The 24,159-nt window shown below is 43.2% G+C and overlaps 1 protein-coding gene across 1 annotated transcript in view; it reads right to left on the reverse strand.

Moving 5' to 3' along the window:
- LOC146861954 (N-acetylneuraminate-9-phosphate synthase-like) overlaps window positions 1–24,159 on the reverse strand; it is a 296,132-nt gene that overhangs the window by 21,918 nt on the left and 250,055 nt on the right. Inside the window, exon 5 of the mRNA XM_085641117.1 lies at window positions 18,133–18,399. Within this exon, the coding sequence (XP_085497243.1) occupies window positions 18,133–18,399 (267 nt within the window). The remainder of the gene's footprint in view (window positions 1–18,132; window positions 18,400–24,159) is intronic.

The following is a 24,159-nucleotide window of genomic DNA, read 5'->3' on the forward strand; positions in this document are numbered from 1 at the left end:
TAAACTGGAAGTGTTATTCTTAGGACCAGCTGGACTCTTAACTTTATTTAGCTGGACTCTTAACTTTATTTTTGTCATCCTATTTATTCTGTATATTTGTATCGTAGCCCTCTGAAATTACCACAGCTACTTGAGGAGCCAAATGAAAACCGCTAGATAAATAATTTAACTGGTCGTACAATTCAGATATTGTGTCTAAGGCTGCAGAACCCAGTGGCTCTTTTGGCACTTCACAGTTAAACTGTAACTGAAGTAATGTGCATACATGGACATTCACAGTTGCTTTAAAAAAAATCTTTTGATCCAAACTCGTAAGCATCACCACTGTGGACGTTTGTATCTTGGATCTCTGCCAATTTCTAATTTAATTATAAGCCATATCATTTTAGGTAGTAACAAGTCTCTTTATTTTTAGTCCGAGCCCGGGCAGCGCATGCGCTGCAATATGTTGTATTTGAGTATGGAATAGAAGCCCCTCACACTCTCTAGCCATATTTGTCATTGGTTTGTGTCATTGTCCTTGTAAATGCTGGCTTCTGATTCGTTAATAGACTTGTTAGTCCCTCTTTGGTACCCCATCGTCTTCATTTGTAACCTTCCATGAGGAATGGCAAATTTTTTACATCGGTTGTTACACAGTATGGCTTTTTAAGTCTGTAAGCACTATTTTCTTTATTGAGTTTCTCCTACTGCAGACACAACATGCTTTCCTGCAGCATTCAGCGCGCCATGTGCACCTTCACTTTCCGTGCAGCCCCGGACAATGGCGACTGCTTGTTTGAATATGTCTCGCATTTACAAGAGTTTGAGGTATTGACATTGTCAATGACAATGCCTTTTATTTATGTGTTAATTAGCAAAACAGAGAAATTAAAGGCGTTGTCATTTACAATGTCAATAGCTCAAACTCTTGCAAATGCGAGACCTATTGCATTGCAAATGCTTGTTGTATTATGGAAAGGTGATCAGAAATCTGTAAAAGAATTTGTCACACAGATAAACAACAATGACATGAACCTATCTTTTACCAGTCGTATAAGTGACAGCAGTATTACATTTTTGGATGCCAGACTTAAGGTAATAGATTCCACTATCACATCTAAAGTATTTAGGAAAGAAACCTCAGGTAATGCTACACTACATGGCACAAGCTCACATCCATCTGCTAATAAGAAGAGCATACCATATGGGTAGCTAATAAGGGCTAAGAGGATATGCAGTACACATACTTCTTTTAGACAGACAGAAAAAGAGATGACCAACAAACTGCGTGAAAGAGGGTACAATGAACTAGATCTCAGACAAGCCAGAGTAAAGGCGTCCACAAAAACTAGAGCGGATCTGCTTTAAAAAAAAAACTGAATTAGGAACTGAAAAACAAAAGAGTACAGATTTATCACGACATACAATAAATTGCACAATAAAGTGAGACAAGCTTTTCAGAAACATTGGTATCTGATTCAACATGATCCTGTTGTTGGGAAAGAAATCGATGAAAAATCACCAATTAAATATAGGAAATCAATATCGATCAGAGATACTTTGGCCAAGAAACAGATCTATCCAAAGCAGCTGGATGAAACTCAAGTATGGGTTCAGAAAATGCAGTAAGTGCAAAGCTTGTCAACATCACAGAAACATACACAGGTCTGGGAGAAAAAAATAGTAATCAAAAAATCACTTAATTGCAAATCTAATTTTGCAGTATACATGTTAACATGCCAATGTAACAAAAAATATATTGGCAGCACCATATTACTGGTGCATAGGCGCATTTTACAACACATACAGACCATAAAGAACATGGATGAAACGTATCCCGTAGCAAGACATTTTAAAGAACACCATGGTTGCAATTTGAAACTTCTGACTTACAGTGTGATTGATCAGGTAGAGAAATCTCTTCGGGGAGGGGACAGAGAGAAAACATTAAGAAAGTTGTAATGTAGATACATCTTATGATTAAATACACAGGAACCAACATGATTTAATGTGGATGAAGAGGTCTACACATACCTATAGTAAAAGTTAAACAGACCAGTCTTGGACCTTATATCAATTGAAATTGTTGTTTAACTTTGCACAATAGTGGCACTAATTAGGTTATGTGATGAATGTAACAGAGTTTACTTTTTCAGTTATGCATATGTAATCTGAATGTTTGTTTCTTTACAGGGACACTGTTTTCGACATCGACGTTTTGGAATGCTGAATACTTGGAGTGCAAAAGAGCAGTGTCACAGGAATGCAAAAGATTATTTTGTTTATTTTTGATAACATACGTTTGCTTTTATCTGTTTGTTGGATTTAATAGACTAATCCCAATGGGGTGTGGTACAGTGGACAATACATTGCCAACTATTCAGTGTTTGATATCCAATAGCCTTTGATCCAGAATGAATTTGGGATAATATTTTTAGAAGATTTGTTTGCAGGTTATTTGTACACAATAGTGGTCTAATAGAAATCATATGTATATGAAACAATCAGACAGACACCAATAGGTGTATAATGTAGATGCAAATTAACATGTGAGATATTTTGATTCTAATTTGTTTTGTTTTATTTTCTTTCATTCTTTCATGACTAAATACATATATTTTCAGAAAATTGTGTCAGTATAATTCGACACTGTCTCTATCTGGACAACCATATGTGAATATGAATTTGTCTTGAATATGCAATTCATGGTATGTGCCCAATGGGACAGAATTGGAGTTTGCGTATTAATGTCCCAATACAAAAACATGTTTAAAGATGGCCGCTGTGAAAAAACAACATATATTGTCCCTTTTCAGTTTTGACACATGACGATATAATCAGAATGCTGACTGTCCACTGGCCTTGTGAGAAAGGCTAAGTTTGCCAAAATGCATCTTACTTTTTTTTAGAGTGTTTCTTCCAAGGAAATAAACTAGAATTCTGAGCTACGAAGAGTTATTCACGAAGGAAGAGTGAATTCATATCTATATATAACTTTTGCTATCTATCTATCTATCTATCTATCTATCTATCTATCTATCTATCTATCTATCTATCTATCTATCTATCTATCTATCTATCTATCTATCTATCTATCTATCTATCTATCTATCTATCTATCTATCTATCTATCTATCTATCTATCTATCTATCTATCTATCTATCTATCTATCTATCTATCTATCTATCTATCTATCTATCTATCTATCTATCTATCTATCTATCTATCTCTATCTCTATCTCTATCTCTCTCTCTCTCTCTCTCTCTATATATATATATATATATATATATATATATATACATGCCCAAATCTTCGAATAAAAGTCGTTGAAGCCCCGCTGTGTCCCTTTTCTGCTTGATGGGAGGAGAATTATTTGGATATTTTGTGTGTTGCCAGTGACATGCTTCAAGGGACCCTTTCCACAAGAGGTCACGACAGACATTTTCAAAAAGGTGAAGGATTTTCTGTGGTAGCGGATTGCCGTGACCCACCATATGACCCCTTGAACCGAGGATGTGCTGGCATTTGCAGGTCCATGACTTCATGGAATGGCGCAGTCACTGTACAGGTGCCATCTATCTTTCGTGCCCAGCGGGGTAAGCGAGCTGGAAAGTAGGGGACAAATTACTTTCATTCCAATTCTTACCTAGTCCTCTCCCTGAACCGTGGCTGAAAATTCTTACCTGCCAGGACACTCTGTTAACAACATGCGGCATTGTGGGACCGGTAGTTTATCAACTTGAACTACCGTTGGCAGCCAGCAGGTAAACGCGGTTCAGCTGCGCGCTTCTCCATTGGGGAAGGAGGCGCCTACAAAAGACACTACTCTGAGAGGCAGCGCAAAGATGGAGGCATTGGAGGAAGGCAGTTCGTCGAAACGCGTCATTCCTAAATCTTCGAATAAAAGTCTTTGAAGCCCCGCTGTGTCCCTTTTGTGCTTGATGGGAGGAGAATTGTTTTGGATGCTTTACCTGTTGCCAGTGACATTCTTCAACGGACCCTTTCCACAAGAGGTCATGACAGACATTGGCAAAAAGGTGAAGGATTTTCTGTGGTAGCGGATTGCCGTGACCCACCATTTGACCCCTGGAACCGAGGATGTGCCAGCATTTGCAGGTCCATGACTTCATGGAATGGCGCAGTCACTGTACAGGCGCCATCTATCTTTTGAGCCCAGCGGGATGAGTGAGCAGGAAAGTAGGGGACAAATGACTTTCATTCCAACTCTTGCCTAGTCCTCTCCCTGAACCGTGGATGAAAATTCTTACCTGCCAGGAAACTCTGTTAACAACATGCGGCATTGTGGGTCCAGTAGTTTTTCAACTCGAACTACCGTTGTCAGCCGGCAGGTAAACGCGGTTCAAGTGCGCGCTTCACCATTGGGGACGGAGGCGCCTACAAAAGAAACTACTCTGAGAGGCTGCGCAAAGATGGAGGCATCTGAGGAAGGCAGTTCGCCGAAACGCGTCATGCCCAAATCTTCGAATAAAAGTCTTTGAAGCCCCGTTGTGTCCCTTTTCCGCTTAATGGGAGGAGAATTATTTTGGATATTTTGCTTGTTGCCAGTGACATGCTTCAAGGGACCCTTTCCACAAGAGGTCACGACAGACATTGGCAGAAAGGTGAAGGATTTTCCGTGGTAGCGGATTGCCGTGACGCGCCATTTGACCCCTGGAACCGAGGATGGGCCGGCATTTGCAGGTCCATGACTTCATGGAATGGCGCAGTCACTGCACAGGTGCCATCTATCTTTCGAGCCCAGCGGGATAAGTGAGCTGGAAAGTAGGGGACAAATGACTTTCATTCCAATTCTTGCCTAGTCCTCTCCCTGAACCGTGGATGAAAATTCTTACCTGCCAGGACACTCTGTTAACAACATGTGGCATTGTGGGACCGGTAGTTTTTCAACTCGAACTACCATTGTCAGCCGGCAGGTAAACGCGGTTCAGGTGCACGCTTCACCATTGGGGAAGGAGGCGCCCACAAAAGACACTACTCTGAGAGGCTGCGCAAAGATGGAGGCATCTGAGGAAGGCAGTTCGCCGAAACGCGACATGCCAAAATCATCGAATAAAAGTCTTTGAAGCCCCTTTTCTGCTTGATGGGATATAGGTATATAAAGACATTGGATCAACCACATGGGTTAATTAAAAATTCAGAGACTGCCTCCCGTGATCAAGGCTCTTGCGCCCACAAACGTTGGGACAAGGAAGCCTATGGAAACACATATCACGCGGCAGTCCGGCCGCGGAGCAATGGAACCGCCTCGTGCACTATGAGAGGTCCGCGGGAGTTTGGAATCAGACCAAGTTCCTAAATGCGGGGTAGCAGGTATAAATTGCCAACCAACGTGCATCTCTGCAACCCACTGGAGGGCACGAACATCATACTACTCTTGAAGAGACATTTCTTTATCGAAGGAACAGTATGCTGAACTGCAAGACCCAACATGCAGCAGTATCTTTTGCTGGCGAGAAAGCCCATTGGAGGGCAGTAAACCAATGAAAACCCTGGCAATACTTTGTCCTTTGATGAACAGCCTATGAATAAGGGGCAGGCGCCCTGAAACGCGTAAGGCAATGATTTTAAACGGAATGCAAATTGGTTCGCATTAAAGACTTTGGAAGAAGTTACCTCTCTACCGAGTGCCGGCTCAAGCTCAGGACAAAATTTGGAAACACATATCACGCGGCAGTCCGGCCGCGGAGCAATGGAACCGCCTCGTGCACTATGAGAGGTCCGCGGGAGTTTGGAATCAGACCAAGTTCCTAAATGCGGGGTAGCAGGTATAAATTGCCAACCAACGTGCATCTCTGCAACCCACTGGAGGGCACGAACATCATACTACTCTTGAAGAGACATTTCTTTATCGAAGGAACAGTATGCTGAACTGCAAGACCCAACATGCAGCAGTATCTTTTGCTTGCGAGAAAGCCCATTGGAGGGCAGTAAACCAATGAAAACCCTGGCAATACTTTGTCCTTTGATGAACAGCCTATGAATAAGGGGCAGGCGCCCTGAAACACGTAAGGCAATGATTTTAAACGGAATGCAAATTGGTTCGCATTAAAGACTTTGGAAGAAGTTACCTTTCTACCGAGTGCCGGCTCAAGCTCAGGACAAAATTTGGAAACATATATCACGCGGCAGTCCGGCCGCGGAGCAATGGAACCGCCTCGTGCACTATGAGAGGTCCGCGGGAGTTTGGAATCAGACCAAGTTCCTAAATGCGGGGTAGCAGGTAAAAATTGCCAACCAACGTGCATCTCTGCAACCCACTGGAGGGCACGAACATCATACTACTCTTGAAGAGACATTTCTTTATCGAAGGAACAGTATGCTGAACTGCAAGACCCAACATGCAGCAGTATCTTTTGCTTGCGAGAAAGCCCATTGGAGGGCAGTAAACCAATGAAAACCCTGGCAATACTTTGTCCTTTGATGAACAGCCTATGAATAAGGGGCAGGCGCCCTGAAACACGTAAGGCAATGATTTTAAACGGAATGCAAATTGGTTCGCATTAAAGACTTTGGAAGAAGTTACCTTTCTACCGAGTGCCGGCTCAAGCTCAGGACAAAATTTGGAAACATATATATATATATATATATATATATACATATATCAGCAAACACTCTCCTCATTCGAATAGTACCACACCACCCGAGTAAAGGTAGCACGGACCACGGGATTTTTGTCGAATATCTACTTTATTCACCGATTTCAGACAGACAAGACGGCCATTACGCGTTTCATCCCTCCTGGGGGACTTGATCATGTATATAGCAAAAGTCACAGATGTGGCCATGTTATCTACATGTAAGGACCACCTACTACAATCTGAAGCACTCTTGGGCGACTGCCCCACACCCTGAGAATGACTAGGGCAGCACCATTTGCTCAGGAGTGCTTACAACCAACCATTCTGAATTTTCATGGTGGCCTTCATTGGATGGTGCACTTCCCCACTGGAAGATTACAATGAGTTAGTTGGAAGAATAATCATGGGTGTCCACTAATGTAAACTTTACACATCCCACAGTCTGCACAGCAGAGCTTTAAGATTCCACACACGTACTGGGACAGCACACTTTAAGACTGGTAACAGCAACAATCTCAGTTTGTTGTATATCATTTTCTTTTGCATTTGAATATGCCTATATTGATGGAATGTGAACATGCCTTAACTTCAATTATGAATTGCTTTAATTGCTAACTGCCATGGCTGGTTAAGCAATGGTGCCCACAATTGATATACTACTGACACTCACATACTGTATGTAATTGATTATATATTATGGTTGATAGAAAATGGGTCACTAGTTGGCAGAGGTATGCACCCTGTCCAAGTAGGGACCACAATCCTAGTCAGGGTAAGTCAGATACCCACCCTAAATTAACCTGTGCTCACCTTCTTGTAGCTTGGAACAGATCAGTCAGTCTTAATTTAAGAGGCAATGTGTAGAGTATTTGTGCAACAGTAAAACAGCGAAAACACCCCACAAAAAGATACCACACTTAGATAGAAAAAGAGGACCCGATTCGTAATAATAATATGGGACAAAACCTTCACTTTACGAGACAAAATCCTAACTTTATGACTTTCGGTATTCACAAAGGGCATTTAGGAGTAGTAAAGTTAGGATTCCTAACTTTACTACTCCCTAAATGCCCTTTGTGAATACCGAAAGTTGTAAAGTTAGGATTTTGTCTCAGATTACTTTTTTGAATCCGGCCCCCTGAGTCTAATTTATTGAGAAAAACATGACCAAAATGACAAACAACCTTAAGTAGAAATGAAGGTATGAATTTTTAAAGAATATCTGCAAATATAGTGCTTAAAAGCAACTGGGGACATCCGGTCAAGTTTGCCCGGGGTAAATCCATAAAGTTCAGGGTGATCACGATGGAGGACGGGTCAGGTACAGGGACCAACCTTGTCTCACTGAAAAAATTGATCTTTGCATGGAGGATGCATCGTCGTCGAAGACCCGATGCGATAAGCAGAGAAGGCGATGCATCATTGTCGATCCAGCTGGGTGTAGGAGATGCATTGGTTTTTATCTGCATAGTCGGAGATGCATCCTCGGAGAACCTTTCACGATGAAGTTGATGCATCTTCATCAAGCCACACAGCCGGCGATACAATATCTTTGTCCTCAGTGGCGATCCGTCATCTTCGAGGGGAGATGTGTCGGTTCTGACTTGCGCAGTGACTATGATGCATGGTTTTTGCAGCAAAGAGCCAGAAAACCGACTTCCAAGGGCACCTTTTGGCAGGACGGGACTCACAGTAGACCAGAGGCTGTAGAGGGGTTGTTGGAAGTATTTGATGTCCCTGAGACTTCAGAACAAGAGGCAGGCAAGGGAGCCCTTGCAGTCACTTTGATTCTGGGGATGTAGAGGTGCAGGTCCAGGCAAGGAGGGCAGCAGGCAGCAGGGTGGGCACAGTAAAGCAGGAGTCCAGCAAAGCCCAGCAGCATCCAGCAGAGTGTCAGTCCTTTCCACAGCACAGCAGTACTTCTTCCTGGCTAAATGTCTCCAGGCCCAGAAGTGTACTGAGTTGGTGGTGTCAGGGGTTCAGTACTTTTACACCCAGTCGTGCCTTTGAAGTTTGAGGAGACTTCAAAAAGAGGCCTGCCCTGGCTCCAGACTCAATACAGGTGGGTATGCATCTCTTTGTGTAGGGACAGGCATAGCCCTATTCAGGTGCAAGTCTCAGCTCATTCCTTCCATCCTGCCCAGGATGTCCCATCATGCTGGTGATGGCCCGTCAGGATGTAAATAGCTCATAAATCACACCTAAGCTCTCTTCAAGTGTAGTTGTCCAGAGGGAGGGCACAAAGCCCAGCTGACACCTACCCCACACATGTATTGAGAAACAGGCAGGGGCACAGAATGGTTGAAGTAAGAAAATGATAACTTTTTAAAAGTGGCATTTTCATACATGCACCTTAAAATCCAACTTTACCACAAGTTGTGATTTTCATTGTGAGTCCAGAGACACCAAACTCAAACTGACTTTCTTTTCCCAATTGGGAATTTCACTTATAAAATATATTAAGGTAATCCCAATGTTAACCAATGGGATGGATTGGCCTTGCAGTAGTGAAAAACTAATTTGAGAGTTTTTCATTACCTGTGCATGTAAAATGTAAAAATACATGTCCACATTTTTTAAATACACTGCATCCCGCTCATGGTATTCCAGGGCCTACCTTAGGGGTGACTTATATGTATGAAGAAGAATGGCTTGGGCATGGCAAGAAGGTTAACGTGTCAGGTCCAAATGGCAGTTTAAAACTGCATACACATGCTCTGCAATGGCAGGTCTGAGACATGTTGAAAGGGCTTGAGTGGGAGGCACAATCAGTGCTGCTGGCCCACTAGTAGCATTTAATGTACAGGCCCTGGTACATGCACTTAAGCACTGGTTATCAGTGTTATAGTGCCTAGCCTCCTAAAGCCAACAAAAACTAATTCAGCAAAAAGGTAAGGAGGTAGTCAAAAGTTGTGGGGGTGACCCTGAAGAAAGGGGCAGGTACAAAAGTGATCCGACTTTAAAAAAAAGCAAGATCTGTTGGCATTGTCAATGCTTGTTTATACCAGGTATGTGAAAGACTGCATATCTTTCAGAATAAAAGCCATCTTAACTTCATTGCAGCGGTTTGGCTTTAGGGCATACCAATTCCATAACAAAAGTAAACAAGCAGCAGTGGTGGCCGCTAGCAGGGGAAATCGGTCGAGCAGTGCAGGGGAAAAAAATAAAGAATAACAGAACTTACCTGCAGCCTGACGTCTGTTGCCTTGTCACCTCTTCAGCTCTTATGATGTTCACACCGGCTCCCAGAGTTCCCTGTGCCAATCCAGATGCTACTCATGCTTATATAAACCAGCATGAGAGAAGCATGTGGATTGGACAGACCCAGCTGGTTCCATGCTTCTGCAGGGACTGGGAGCCTGGGCTCCTGAGGCCTGCTGATATCTCCAAGAAACATGCTGGAGATATTCAAGAGTGCATGTCGGTTTGTCCGTCCCTAAACAGCCGGCCAAACCAACATGTGCACTGGCAGTGCCCTGAGCCCATCACTCCTCCTGCTGGCCGCACCTTCAAGACTCCGCTGTGGCTCAGCTCCGGAGTAAAGGAAAATAATAATAGAGCAGTTATATTAACTGCTTTATTATAATTGTATTTTACATGCGTCTGCTGGTACAAGCAGTGGGGCGACGCTCCTCCGCCATAACAGAGGAGCCACCCCTGACTAGCAGGTACGCACCCTGTTCCATAATGTACATTCAGTATAAGCAGCGTTCTTACATATCCATGCTTTAGCCAGTGCTTTTTAACGTACAGTATGATTAGTAAGCATTTGTTTATTGTTGTAATTTTGCTTATCTATAGCTCCTTCAAATGATATATTTATCCACTTTTGGATTTTTTACTCTTTCAAATTGATAACAGCTCTTTACACTCCGTTGAGTGCATCCTTCAAACTTTTTAAAGGCTCCCCTTGTAAAGTGGTCCCATGTGCCACTTTGTAGCGGTGCACAGAGCACTAACCAGCCCATTATATCTTACCGGAAATGCTCAACCTGGTGTGCATCTGTAGCAGGGAAAGCACTTTCCTTGTTCTCTATATTGCTTGCATAACAATGGAAGCTTTGCAAGAAGAACAAGTGCACTCTATACTGACATTCATCACTGCCAAATCTAGGACTATACAGTCATCTCTGCTATCATGCTTTGTTTTCCCTGCTCTATTTAGATTGATTCACATTCAATTCATTGTGTATATTGCCAAAACCAAAGTCATCACTATGGTCAAGTCAAACCCTACTCATCTTGAGAGTAGTCAGGGGCGGCTCCTCTGTTGGAGCATCGCCCCTCTTATAGTCACCCCCAAATCCCTAGAGATGAAAAATAAAATGGTAGGTCCACCGTTTTATTTTCCATCCCCCATCCTAAGCCAAGTATCAGGACGGGGGCGGCGCCGCTGCTGACTGAGAGCAGCAGTGAGGAGGGTGGCCGGTATAATGCACTGTTTAAAGTGCACATGTCTTTTTGGCCGTCCATCTTGTAATGGCCAGCCACACATGTTATGTTATGTTATCACTGATTTGTAGCACACACAGCTACTCAGAAGAGTGTCTCGGCACGAGCACAAGAGAAAACGGAACAAGGAAAAGAGACGGTGGCACCAGAGAAAAAACAACTCAGTTGAATAGGAAGGTTTTGAGTTTTTTTCTTAAACTGAGTGGGATTCTGAAGGCTACGCAGATCAAGTGGAAGAGAATTCCAGGACTTTGCAGCCAAATAGGCCAAGGAGCTTTTCAGACGAATTCTGGGGATGGCAGCCAGGTGCGTGTTCGAGGAGTGCAAGAGTCTTCCAGGGATATAAAACGAGAAGCGTTTCCTAAGATAGACGGGGCCATACTCATAGAGCGCGGCATGGGCCGTAACCAAAGCCTTGAAGATGACCCTAGCTTTTACCGGCAGCCAGTGCAAGTTGCGCAGTTGCTGCTTAACACTAGTATGCTTAAGTAGGTACAACAGCAGCTGAGCAGCGGCATTCTGGACTACCTGCAGCTTATCGATAAGGTAGCCAGGAAGTCCAACATACAATGCAGTTGCGTAATCAATGCGGGAGGTGACCAAAGCCCGAACGATCGTTTCTTTGGCAGAGAGTTTCAACAGAGGCAAGAATTTCCTGAGAAGTTTCAGGATGCCAAAGCAGGTGCCAGTCAGTTTGCTAATCTGGTTGCCAAAGCTAAGTTTTTCGTCAAACCAGATTCCAAGATTTTTTACTGGGAGGCTCGATGGAGAGGGCTGAGGGGAATCATTAGGCCAGAAATTGTGCCAAAACAGAGGAGGGAACTCCCTGAAAAAAAGGATATCGGTTTTGTCTTCATTATATTTCAGCTGTGTAGACATGAGCCAATTGAACACGGCAGACAAGCAGGTTTTGACATGGGTGGTAGCGGTCTCATGCTTCTTCCAGGTAAACAAGAGCTGAGTATCGTTAGCGTAAGCGACCACTTTTGCACCCAGGTCCTCTGCCAGCTGAACTAGAGGGGTCATATAAATATTGAACAACATGGGGCTCAAAATAGACCCCTGCAGGACCCCTGTCTGGAGGGCTTGGGTGTTTGACACGAAAGGGGGAATCCATACTTGTTGGGTTCTACCTTCAAGAAAGGATTTTAACCACTCCCAAGCAGCACCAATGATACCCAACCTCTGCAAACGGGCCAGAAGGAATGCATGGGGGATAGTATCGAAAGTGGCAGATAGGTCCAACAGGACCAAAACTACCATGCCCCCAGCATCTAAGGTCTCCCGGATGGCCTCCGTGATTTCCACCAGGGCTGACTGTGCTGTATGAAGCTCTAAACCCTGATTGAGCCGGATGCAGCAGACCCTGCTGTTCGATGAAAGAGGTCAGCTGCTTGTTAACCAATTTCTCACATACATTGGCAATAGCCGGAAGAAGAGAGAGAATGATAGCTGGACGGAAGGTGGGGATCCAGAGTCGGCTTTTTGATAAGAGGGACCAACAGAGCCTGCTTCCAGGCAGAAGGAACAGAGGCATGAGCCAGCGAAGCGTTGATTAAGTGGTTCAAAAGTGGATTGATAGCAACAGCTGCGCTAGTCATGAGTTTGGCAGGACATGGATCGTGAGGGGAGCCAGATTTGAGAGAGGACAAAGCAGCCAGGGAGTCCGTTAGCAATATGATTTCAAACGAGGAGTAAGTGACTTTGGTGGAGGAAGCAGTATGTTGGTCAGAAAGCACCAGCATGGGCTGGGCTTCCAGGTTATTAGAAAGTAATTGTAGCGCCCTAACCTTATTCATAAAAAAGTTAGAAAGCTCTTCGCACCAGGAGAGAGAAGGGGTGTGGGCATTGCTCATTGCTTTGGGGGTCACATAACTTTTAACAATGTTAAACAATTCTTTGACATTATTGCCTGATAGGGCGATATGATCCGCATAATAGGAGCGTTTAGCTGATACAATAGCCACATAATAGGATTTTGGGGCTTTTTTCAATCCTGTCTTGGCCTCTACGCTATAGTTCTGTCTCTATTTTCTTTCCAGCCTTTTACAATGCTGTTTCTGTGATTTAAGCTGGGGAGAGAAATTAGAACCATGGTTTAGACAGAGGTGCATTGTGGCGTCTAAGTTTAACTTGCGGAGTGAGGTCGACGACCACCTTCTCAATCCATCTATTAAAATGTAAAAGAGCCATGCCAAGATCCGCCGGGAGCTAAGGCCAAAGCTAGGCAAAATGATCCGGATCAATTTTCTGAGGAGAACTGCGCATGACAGCACAACGAGGCCTAAAAGAGGAAAGACCCTTGGTAATACTCCAAGAAAAATAGATCAAATAGTGGTCAGACCTGGTGACTGGCTGGGGAGGGTCACCACCAGTGGCAAACTGGAACAGATGACATCTAACGTGTGACCTCCACTATGTGTCGAGGAGGATAAATATTGCTGGAGTTGGGTCGCCTGCGACATGGATAAAAAATCACTCATATCACTCCCATCCATATTATCAACATGTAGATTACAATCCCTGAGAAGCAGAAAGTGCATATAACACAAAGCTCCGGGCACGATCCAAGTATCAAGCAACTTGGGGAAGGGGCCTGAAGGGCCAGGGGGATGGTAAAGCACGGTTCCCCCCAGACAGTAGTGAAGAGAAATTTTAATGCAGGAATCGAGGGCCTCAACGCCGGGAGAATCCGTTAGTTCATTGAATTGACACTCACATTCTTCCTTCACCACCACAGCCACGCCCCCGTCACCCAGCTTTACGATCGGCTTGAAATATTTTAAAACCGTTGGGTATGGCCATTTCGATAACTGGACTAGAGGATGGAGTGAGCCATGTTTCAGTTAAAAATAAGTAAATCAAGGGACGCATCAGAGAGTAGCTCAAAGATACCTTGACAATGTTTAGCAACTGAACAGGCGTTAATAAGTGCAGCCATAATAGTGAGCGGCACCTTCCCACCCCTGAGCTTTTCAACACAGGAAAGAGGGGACTGGGAAAGTTCTTACTTACACTTGTCACACGTGTACGCACTTTAAACCGCACAACTTAGCTGTCTTAAGATATCTGGGTTGAGAGTAAGTGCATGCCTCTAAGGCGCTGAGTAGTACTGGGTGAGGCCCACTCCCTTCAATCAGGGCACTGCTCACATGCCAGAGCCAGCACCAGGATTGGACAAGGGAGTTCCAGCATCTGGTTCCAGTTCCTGGATGAAGAAGAGGTCCGGAGCAAGGACATCATGTTAGGGAAGTTTTTTATTTTTTTTAGAATATTTTGCGCACACGTGCCCCCGCATCCTCCTCCCCGTAGATGCCAGCTGCCACTAAGAGCAATCTTTTTATGAGCCAGTGGCAAATGGTGGCAATGTTGTATGTAGTTACATAGCAGGTTGCAGACATAACACATTTTCTGAAGTGAAGCATGTGAAGTATGGATGTGACAGAGTAGATCATCCAAAAGATCTCTTCTGGCACGCCACAATTTCTGTTTGCAGCATGCATCATGAAAGCTGTCTCGTGATTTGTGCGATAGGGTGGCAGATGTCACACTACTCACTGCCCCTTGCCAGAAAGAGAGTGCATTAAGTGTTTGCAATATGAAAGCATCGGGCATTTCTCTAAGCCTTAAATATTTTTGCTCTTTTGTTCCTAAAGTTATATGAGGCTCTGAAATCTCTGTATTACCCATGCACCCATTACGGCAACCATTAGTCAGATACAGAGGTATATCGATCATATTGGCCCTAATTACTAGTGGCTGGGAAACTGGGCTGGGGGTTTACCATCCCAGAGTCACTGATACCTTTGGTACTGGTAAGCATGGGGAAAATCAATGGCATCATAAGTTGAACTATAACCGTCTACAAGTAGATGGGGGGTAACCAGAGGTATAAGTGAATCTAGGCTACATTCCCCAAATAATTCCTAATGTTTCTACAGACTTTAAGTTAGCAATTTCGGGTGCTGAAAGGAATGCCTTCAGAATGAGTCTGCCCTGTTTACACCCCAAACTCTCTGCTACTTGCAACTGAAATACTTTATTTATCATGTTAAGGTGCGTTGCTTGAGTTGAACTCCAACTATTGCCTTGTTGGTTGTGAGGAATCCGCCGCAACAGAAAATTATCTATGCAGACAAGATAAGTGGCTGTGATGGTGTCTACTTAATCTCATGTGATTTATTAACTTCAGTTCATGTTGTAAATACACCAGTATGTCTTTGTATATTGACATGGTGGATGGATATTCTGTTGCCATGTACACCATTCGGCCTCCCCTTGGGACTACAGTCCAGATGTATGAAACGTTTTTGGTCGAGCATCAGCGAGTATGCGCAGTCTGCAGGACCTGTTGTATTTACTAAAAGGACGGTGATCCTGCCTCCTACTTACCATAGGTTGACTGCAGCGTCGCTCCTCTTTGCTGCTTCCTAATTGGTTCGGGCACCCAATATGTAATTTCCGTTTCTAGCAACACCGCTCAAGTTCAGATTAATTTAACTTGATTAGTGCCCCTCCGCTGATGCAGGTACTATTTATTGCACCCCCGATTGCCTTTTACCCATCTGCCCATTCTGCCCCATCGCCTGTTTCCTCCCATCAGTTTCAGCTATTGCTTTTTCCGTGCATTTTTACATTTTTTTATTATATTTGTTTGCGTGTGCATCCTCACTTCAATATAATTAATGGCACACACTACACAAAGGCACAGTTCGCACAATGTTGTTTTAATGATTATTTTCATTGAGTGCCTGCTCCTTTAAATCATGGCTTCCATGTAGCTGCTGAACTTTCACCCCTCCCACTTTCCCATGCTAGATTTGTCCAGGCCCCCTGAAGCACCAGCTCCTTGTCCTCCCTGCACCCGATGAACATTGGGGACTCTTGTGACCCTCAGCACCCTTTAGAGCAAGTATTTGTACCTAACCCTCCACAGTTTAAAAAACAGAACACGCTGTGTTCCTGGCAATCCTTACTATGTGTGCGTGTGTGTTTTTGTAGGATGGGGTATCATGCAGCATAATCGTGAGACACCGCGTCCCACAAAATGTGTTTAAGGCGCACTTTGAACTAAGAAAACAAACCTTTGGATGTTCAACTTACCATAGTGAACATTCTATTGCTTATTCGGATTGGATGACTAGTAAACATAATCTGTGAATTAACTTCATCCATTTTAATTATCACAGACTTCTTCACCATCCACGTACTTTCGGGAATATACTACCAAGTACAGAACAGTTTATTATTGCCCTGAGGAAGCCCTATTCAGGGTGAAACGCGTTGGCTGCATCTGCACTGCACTGCACTTTGCTTTTTGAGATTCAAGCAACTATTAAAAAACTTGTCAATTGTCATTGAAGAGTCCGGATAGATCTTTTTGTGCTTAGCATTTGTGCTTTCTCACTTTTGTGTTGCCTCTCTGTGCTTTCCTTTTGCATTATAGTGGTGAGGTTCATTGGCAGTGGACCTTGGAGGCGGGCAACTGCGACTTCGTGTTCTTATACATAGTGTACAGTTGGTTAGTGCAGCTTTAATTATCCCTTGCTGCCATTTTTCCCTTTTGTCTACTATATTTGCCTTACAAAGGATTTATTCTGTACCAATTGAAAATGTATACCATTTTGCAATTCCTTGTCATCACATTTGGAGTACTATTTATTTGCCCTTGCAATAAGTAACATTGCAGTGTTATTTTTTATGTCTGGTATTGAAAAATGTCAAAACTAGAGTGCCTTCTTTTAGGTCTGGGCTTAGCTAAGACATTTTGCTTTTACTAAAACTATATATAAAATTCTTACTTACAGAGGTTTTTAGCAAGTCATCTTCATTCTCTAGTCTCTTATTGTGCCATTCACATTTGTTTTCTGCCCACTACAGCAAATAGCAAGGGGTAGTGGGTCGGGCCACTTCAGCCATTGACATTCTGCTCCCCATCAATTAGTGCTCATTAGTACCACGGACTGCTATGGCAAAGAGTATTTTGTGAGATTAAACTTTTTTTTCATTTTAACCATTGCAAGAGCTCAGCAGCTCTTCAAAAATAAGTTTTTACCAAAACCATGACAAAACAAAACAACCTTTGACAAAGCCAGAAGGCTGGTAGTCAACGCTAGACCTTTTGGCTTTGTCAGTGCTTGTTACATTTTGGGATCGCGTGTATTTACGAAGCACAGATGCCTTTGAACAAGGTGTTATTTACATGCAGTGTTGAAAGAAAAGACTCCTGGAAACACACATTATTCTCCTATATCTCACTTTTAAAAAAAGCTTTGCCTGCTGATGTTCGTGTATTAGCAGTCACACTGATCTTTTATGTAGATTTACAAACTTAGGGGCAGATTTACAAGAAACAGACGCATCTGTATAGATGAGTCAGTTTCCCTGACCCTACGTGGAAAACCCTCGCGCCACCATAGATGTGCCGTAAAATTCTGATGCATCTGTTTGAGGAAAAGTCACGCATTGCTGGACTCGTGTTACAAGCATGACGCAACTCCAGCAATGTGTGTTGCGGTCTATTCTCAATACACAGCGTCGCTCCTTATGCATTCTTCAAGCAGGCGTAATGTTTTGACACAGTGGGGCCCTAAAAGCCACTCAGTGAAATTGTGTAAATTTTATTGCGTCACTTTTACGAGGCTTTCATGCGTGGGAACGCCTACTCAGCATACATTATACCAGATGCAGGTATAATGTCACGCAGGGCTTTACAACATGACGCATCTCCCTAGATGCGTCACGTTGTAAATTTGCCGCGTTTATTACGCCACCGTTGAGTCACAAAAGTGATGCAACTGCACCGCAAAAGGGTCACAAGAGGCTTGTAAATCTGCCCCTTAAAGTAAAATGAATTGCAGAACATATGTGCAAAGCATTGGGCTAACTGCTCAACAGATTTCTCACAGGGCACTTACTTGGAAATAAGATACAGTTACGAGAAAAATGCTCAACAAAGATTTTGTAGCAATTAAAAAATACTTTCTACGCATTTCATATTTACGTGTATATGCCAAATTAATACTCTATTTTTGAATTTTTTAGGACTGAGGTAAAAGTTAAAATTTTGAAGTGCTAAGGATGAAGGTGAAAAATACCTTGTCGTGACATCCTTTCTCACATGGCAAAAACTGTTTAATTGGAGATCCCATGGCCATTTCCACAGTGCGGATTGATCGTACAAGCTCAGCCAACTCGCTTGGCTCTAGAGATGCCAAGTGGTCACTTCCTCTCCAAGTTTTGTCCAAAGTTACATGGCGTTCCACCACCTTGGCCCCCAATGCTACAGCTGCAATGGAAATGGCGATGCCACCTTCATGGCCAGAGTATCCAATTGGGATGTCGGGAAACTCCTGTTGAAGCGCCTTGAAATACAAATGTGAGAGAGTGGGTTATTAGTTAGGGTGAATGGTAGTCTGCCACAGGTAATAATTTCACTATTCTTGTGAGGCCCAGTAAAAGCTTGAGTAATTTAGACTTAAGTTCAAACCCTGGTCGTTATGCACAGAACAAACAGGCTTAATTTAGGAAAATGTGTAAAGCATTTAAAGATACTAAAACAGTTAAAAAGTTGAAAACCACAACAAAATAAAAATGTATAAAAATATTGAATATTTTAATGAACCAAATGACACTGAAACAACAGAAATCCAATATGGGAAACAAAGATATGAATTTTTAAAATTTGAAACAAAAATCACAACAAAAGTGCGACACACCAACCACTGGCAACTGGATGTGTTAGGCTCGTACAAGGGTAAGGTTTAAGACTGACTGTGATGGACGGCAGGGTAGATACACTGCATGGATTCACCTCAATTGGAAAGTTTCCTTCACACATAGAACATTTTCAAGATGGTAGAGTTCTCAGATGGGCAAGGCTGCAAGCTGGATCAAAAAATGGGCTTATCAACAACACTTTGATGAATGATGAGGTCTCCGTGAGGCTGTAGATGAAGGCCTGAAAATCTCTGTGATAGAAAAGTCCAGAGTTCGCGCTCAGGAGGTCATCAACACCAATTGGATGGTGCTCGGTGTAGGGCCCAGTGAACATTTTCGGTAAGTGAGATTTCCTTAGTAAGACAAGGCTGCAGACTTTGCATCGTCCTCACCAGGCTTGCTTTACACAGCCTGGTGAGGAACATGCACAGCCTTCCAGTCCCTGTCTGAGCACAATGGTTCGGCGCTCAGACCAATCACAATGTTGCATTGCAGCGTTGTGATTGGCTATGGTGAGCCTGGGAGCTTCCTGCTCCTTCCTGCAGCTGGCGGAGACAGAAAGAAGAGGACGCAGAAGAGGCGGCGGCCGGCCCACCCAGTTAAGTGTTTTTTTTAAATTTTATTTTGTTCCGTCCCTCTCCCCGTCCACCTACCCCCACTACACCACTCCTGATCCGTAGCAGCCACTACTGGACACTAATCAAAAAGAATCAATCAGTTCTTGGCCGAAGCTCCACGAAAAGGAGAAACGAACAAAGAGAAAGTGAAACCAGCACATGATGGCCAATAAGGAGTCGGCAAATGAGATTTACAACGAAACCAATGAAGGATAAGCAATGGACAAGTTCCAAGTCCTTTTTAGGCAAAAAAAACCCATTACAAGTGGTAGCTCATGCGCTGTCTCAAGCAAAACCTAAAAATTGGGGGTGAACATGCACAACGGGGCAATCCCTGACAAAAAAAATAAACATATTTAAAGTGCTTTAACTGAATGAATTGCCTCAATTAATTGACGTTTTGCACAGACACAGATGGGCCCACATAGCTGAGCCACACTAATGTTGGCATTTACAGATGACTATGAGATGCCGAGACATGTTTTAGTTAATTGACTTCCCCTTTTGTGCTGAACACATAGGATAAAACAACTTGCTTCTTTTGGAAGACATTTTTAGGGGAAAAAAGCTTGAAAAGCTGGCATTTATTCATAAAAACATATTTAAGGGATCCCTAATTCAAGAGGCTTACAATGGTTATCTGGATATTTTCACGGGGTAAATTTGCAGATCAATCAAGATCTGTTTCTCTAGCTTCAAACACTCACAACTGCGGCCCAACAACTAGCCAACATTATGAGACACAACCCTAGGTACAATTCTTCTTATGCCTGCTAAATAAACCTTGCTTTCTTGAGTCTCCATATCTCAAAGTCCTCAAAGTCATGGTAATCAGTCCTCATCCAGACTCCTTGCCTTCTGATCTTGTTTTGTTTTTTGTCAGCAAAATCTTAAGGAAAGAAAGATTGAGTGCAATTGTAGTGCTGCTGAAATATGGAAGGGGAAGGGGTAGCGGGGAGTCTGATGTAAAGTACCAGTGGGTTGCCATTGGCTAGTTATAGTTAGGACAATGTTTCCATAGAATACAGATTTTTTGTTTGTTAATAACTTTGGCGCCTTTTTTTCAATCTTCACAAAACTTTTTTTTAATTGTCTCATCCACATCAGCTCCTTACTTGAAAGGTTAGTGATAATCGGTGAAGCAGTGGGTGAGAATAAAGGGGGTCCCAAAACATGTGTTCCTGATGCAATTTTTCATAGGAAAATTAGACACAGCTACCGCCAAAACAGCTGAACGGAATGACACTATTAGGACTACAGTCCGCCCACCACCCTAGCGGTGCTGGGACCAACCGCCGGTGGTGCGGCGGTCCTGTACCGGCAATTAGGGTGCGACCGACACCGTGGCATACATTGTTATAGAGTACAATGGCACAAAGTGGCATAGAATGGAGAAGTGGGGCACAGTGGAGTACTGTGTCATAGAGTAGAGTAGAGTAAGGTGGGGTGCAGTGGCAAACTAAGAGTTGCACACAGTGTCGAATAGTGCACTAGAGTGGAGTAGAGTGTTGTACAGTGGCCTACAGTGATTGGAGGGGTATAGAATGGGCTAAAGTTTTGGAGAGTGGCATGCAGCGTCATAGAGTGTTGTAGAGTAGAATTGCACAGAGTACAGTAGTGTATCAAAGAGTGGAACTGAGTAGAGTGGATTTTTGTACAGTAACATAGAGTGAGGTGAATGTCTACTACAGTGCAGTAGAGTTGAGTGGAGTGCATAATGTAGTGTGGAGTACAGTATAATAGCGTGTATTGGTGTGTCGTAGAATAGAGTGGCATGGAGGGGATTGTAGTTAGGCCTGGGCGGTAAATTCCGTTCCGTTCGCGGAATTTGCGGAATTTGGGTAATTTCGCGTTCCGCGGAGAACGCGAAATTACCCAAAAATCTGCGCTCCGCGACTTCGCGAAATTTTTTGCTTGTTCGCGTTCTCAATATGCGTGTTCGCAAGATATTTCACCCCGAGCACGCAAACAGGGATCGCGAACAGGAAAAAAGTATCGCGAACAAGCAATTCCGCGTGTTCGCGGAATTTCTGCGTGTTCGCGGAGATTTTTTACCGTTTCGCGAAGATTTGCGTAACGCGATTACGCAAATTCCGCCCACCCCTAATTGTAGTGGTGTAGTGTAGGTAGTAAACTGTTATTTATGTGAGTGCGGTCTTATACAGTAGAGTGGAGTGATGTGTCATAGAGTATGGAAAAGTGTTGTATAGTTCAATGGAGTATTTTACAATGAAGTGTATCGGCACAGGTTGGAGTATAGAGTTGGACAGTGGAGTGTATGGGGATAGAGTAGAGTAGAGCTTTGTCCAGTGACATAAAGTGTCATGAAGTGTATCGGCACAGATTGGAGTATAGAGATGGACAGTGGAGTGTATGGGGATAGAGTAGAGTAGAGCTTTGCCCAGTGACATAAAGTGTTGTAGACATTTATAGAGTGGAGATATATGGAATGAAGGTGAGTTTTGTACATTGGAACCACGTTGACTGTAGTGGCATACACTGTAGTGGCTTAGAGTGGATTAGTGTACAGTGGAGTAGCATACAGTGGACTAGCTTACAGTGAAATAGAGTACAGTGGTGTGTAGAAGAGTAGAGTGGCATATAGTAGATTAGAGTAGAGTGGAGTGGTGTACATTGAAGTGGAATAGCATAGAGTCAAGCAAACTTTTATAAATTAGAGTGGCCTCTTATACAGTAGAGTGGAATGCTGTGTTGCACAGTGATGAAAACTATTGCAGAGTTTACAATAGAGTGTATGGGCATAGAGTTGAGTACAAATGTGAACAGTGGAGTGTAGGAGGATAGAGTGCAGTAGAGTCTAGAAGAGTGGCATACAGTGTAGTAGAGATTTGTAGAGTAGAGTTATATGGAGTGGAGGACAGTACACTACATTGATGTAGAGTGGAGTAGCATACCGTGAAGAGGCATACAGTGAGATAACATACAGTTCGTGTTGTAGAATGGAGTGGCATATAGTGGAATAGGTAGAGTGGAGTGGCGTAAAGTGAAATAGCGTGTAGTGCAGTAGTGTAATGCAGTAGAGTGATGTAGAGTGGAGTAGAGTAGTGTGGAGTATTGTACAGTGGAGTGACATACGGTAGGGTGGGGTAGAGTGTGATAGTGTGCAGTCAAGTGGCATACAGTGGAATAACATAGAGTGGAATAGCATATGGTGAAGTGAAGTACAGTGGAGTGTTGTAGACTGAAGCGCGTACCGTAGAGTAAAGTGGCTTAGAGTGGAGTGGCATAGAGTGGAGTGCCGTCCAATGGACTGGCGCAGAGCGAAGTAGGGTGGAGTTGAAGTAGCATATAGCACAGTGGCATACAGTGGAATAGTGTAGAGTGGAGTGATGTACAGTGGAGTGGCATAAAGTGAAATAGCGTATTGTGGAGTAGCATGCAGTGCGGTGCCGTACAGTGAAGTGGTGTCAACTGGAGTGGGGTAGAGTGTAATAGCATACAGTGGAGTGGCTACCACTGGAATAGTGTAGGATAGAGAATCTAGCATAGAGTGGAGTGTTCTATATTGTCTTGGTATACAGTGTAATAGCATACAGTGGAGTGGTGTAGAGTGGAATGGCTTATAGTTGAGTAGCGTACAGTGGAGTGGCATATAGTGGAGTGGTGTAATTTGTAGTGGAATACTATGGAGTGGATCGCAGTGGACTGGTGTCCAATGGAGTAGCATACTTGTAGAATGGAGAATGGAGTGACTCAGAGTGGAGTAGCATACACTGTAGTGGCATACAGTGGAATAGCCTACTGTGGATTGTTGTGCAGTGGAGTGACCTAGAGTGGAATAGCATATAATGGAGTAGCGTATAGTGGGGTGGCATTCAGTGGAATGGCATATACTAAAATAGCATAGAATGGAGTTGCATACCATGTAATAGCATAGAGTGGACTAACATAGAGTGGAGTTGTGTACAGTGTAATAGCGTAGTGTGGAGTGGCGTACAGTGAAGTGTTATCCAGTGGAGTGGTGTATAGCGGAGTAGTGTACATTGGAGTGGAGTACAGTGGAGTTGTGTAGACTGAAGTGGCATATAGTGGAGTGGGGTAGAGTGTAATAGCATTCTGTGGAGTGGAGTACATTGGAGTGGTCACAGACTAATTCCAAATTCCTTGTGACTTAAAAAATACCTACCCTGCAGTACCCAAATAGGATTATCTGCACACCATAATATATAATGCTGCCAAATGTCATGTAAATCTTTTCAGCCGTTTTCGTGCTACATTGATTACAATAGTCTATGGAAAATGCTTTGGTGGAAAAATGCATTTTGGGATGCCCTTTTATCTTTGCACCCCCTTAACGAATCACCACAAAAAATTACATCCCAAAAAGTAGAAAATGCTATAGGTGTGGAAAGCTTTGTGGTGATTCGTCACATTGGTGGAAAGTTATTAGGGAGCAGAAATCTGAAAAATTCCTATCCCTGGGAATTCTAGCTGTAACTAGAGTGGCAATCAGGTTTAATGTGACTTCTTTCTTTTTATCTACTGTATTTGTAATCATGAGAACATAAATATGTCTTTTAGTTGTTCATGTAGTAATTTTGAAAATCTACATATTCAGTCTAGTTATTTTTTGGGTTTCCTTGCTACTTAAAGTAGTATAATGCTACATATGAATTCCAAAATTAATGAAAGCCGATAGTTGGTATAAAAATTGAGTATATTCATTTTTTCCCTAGTGGTCAATTATCATGTCCTCCATACAATAGTTGTGTAGCTCATGGCTAGGTCACTTTTATTATTTTGTTGCACATGAGTGCATAAGGAACA

This window comes from Triturus cristatus, chromosome 2_2 (genome assembly GCF_964204655.1).
Source record: "Triturus cristatus chromosome 2_2, aTriCri1.1, whole genome shotgun sequence".
NCBI classification, from domain to species: Eukaryota; Metazoa; Chordata; class Amphibia; order Caudata; family Salamandridae; genus Triturus; species Triturus cristatus.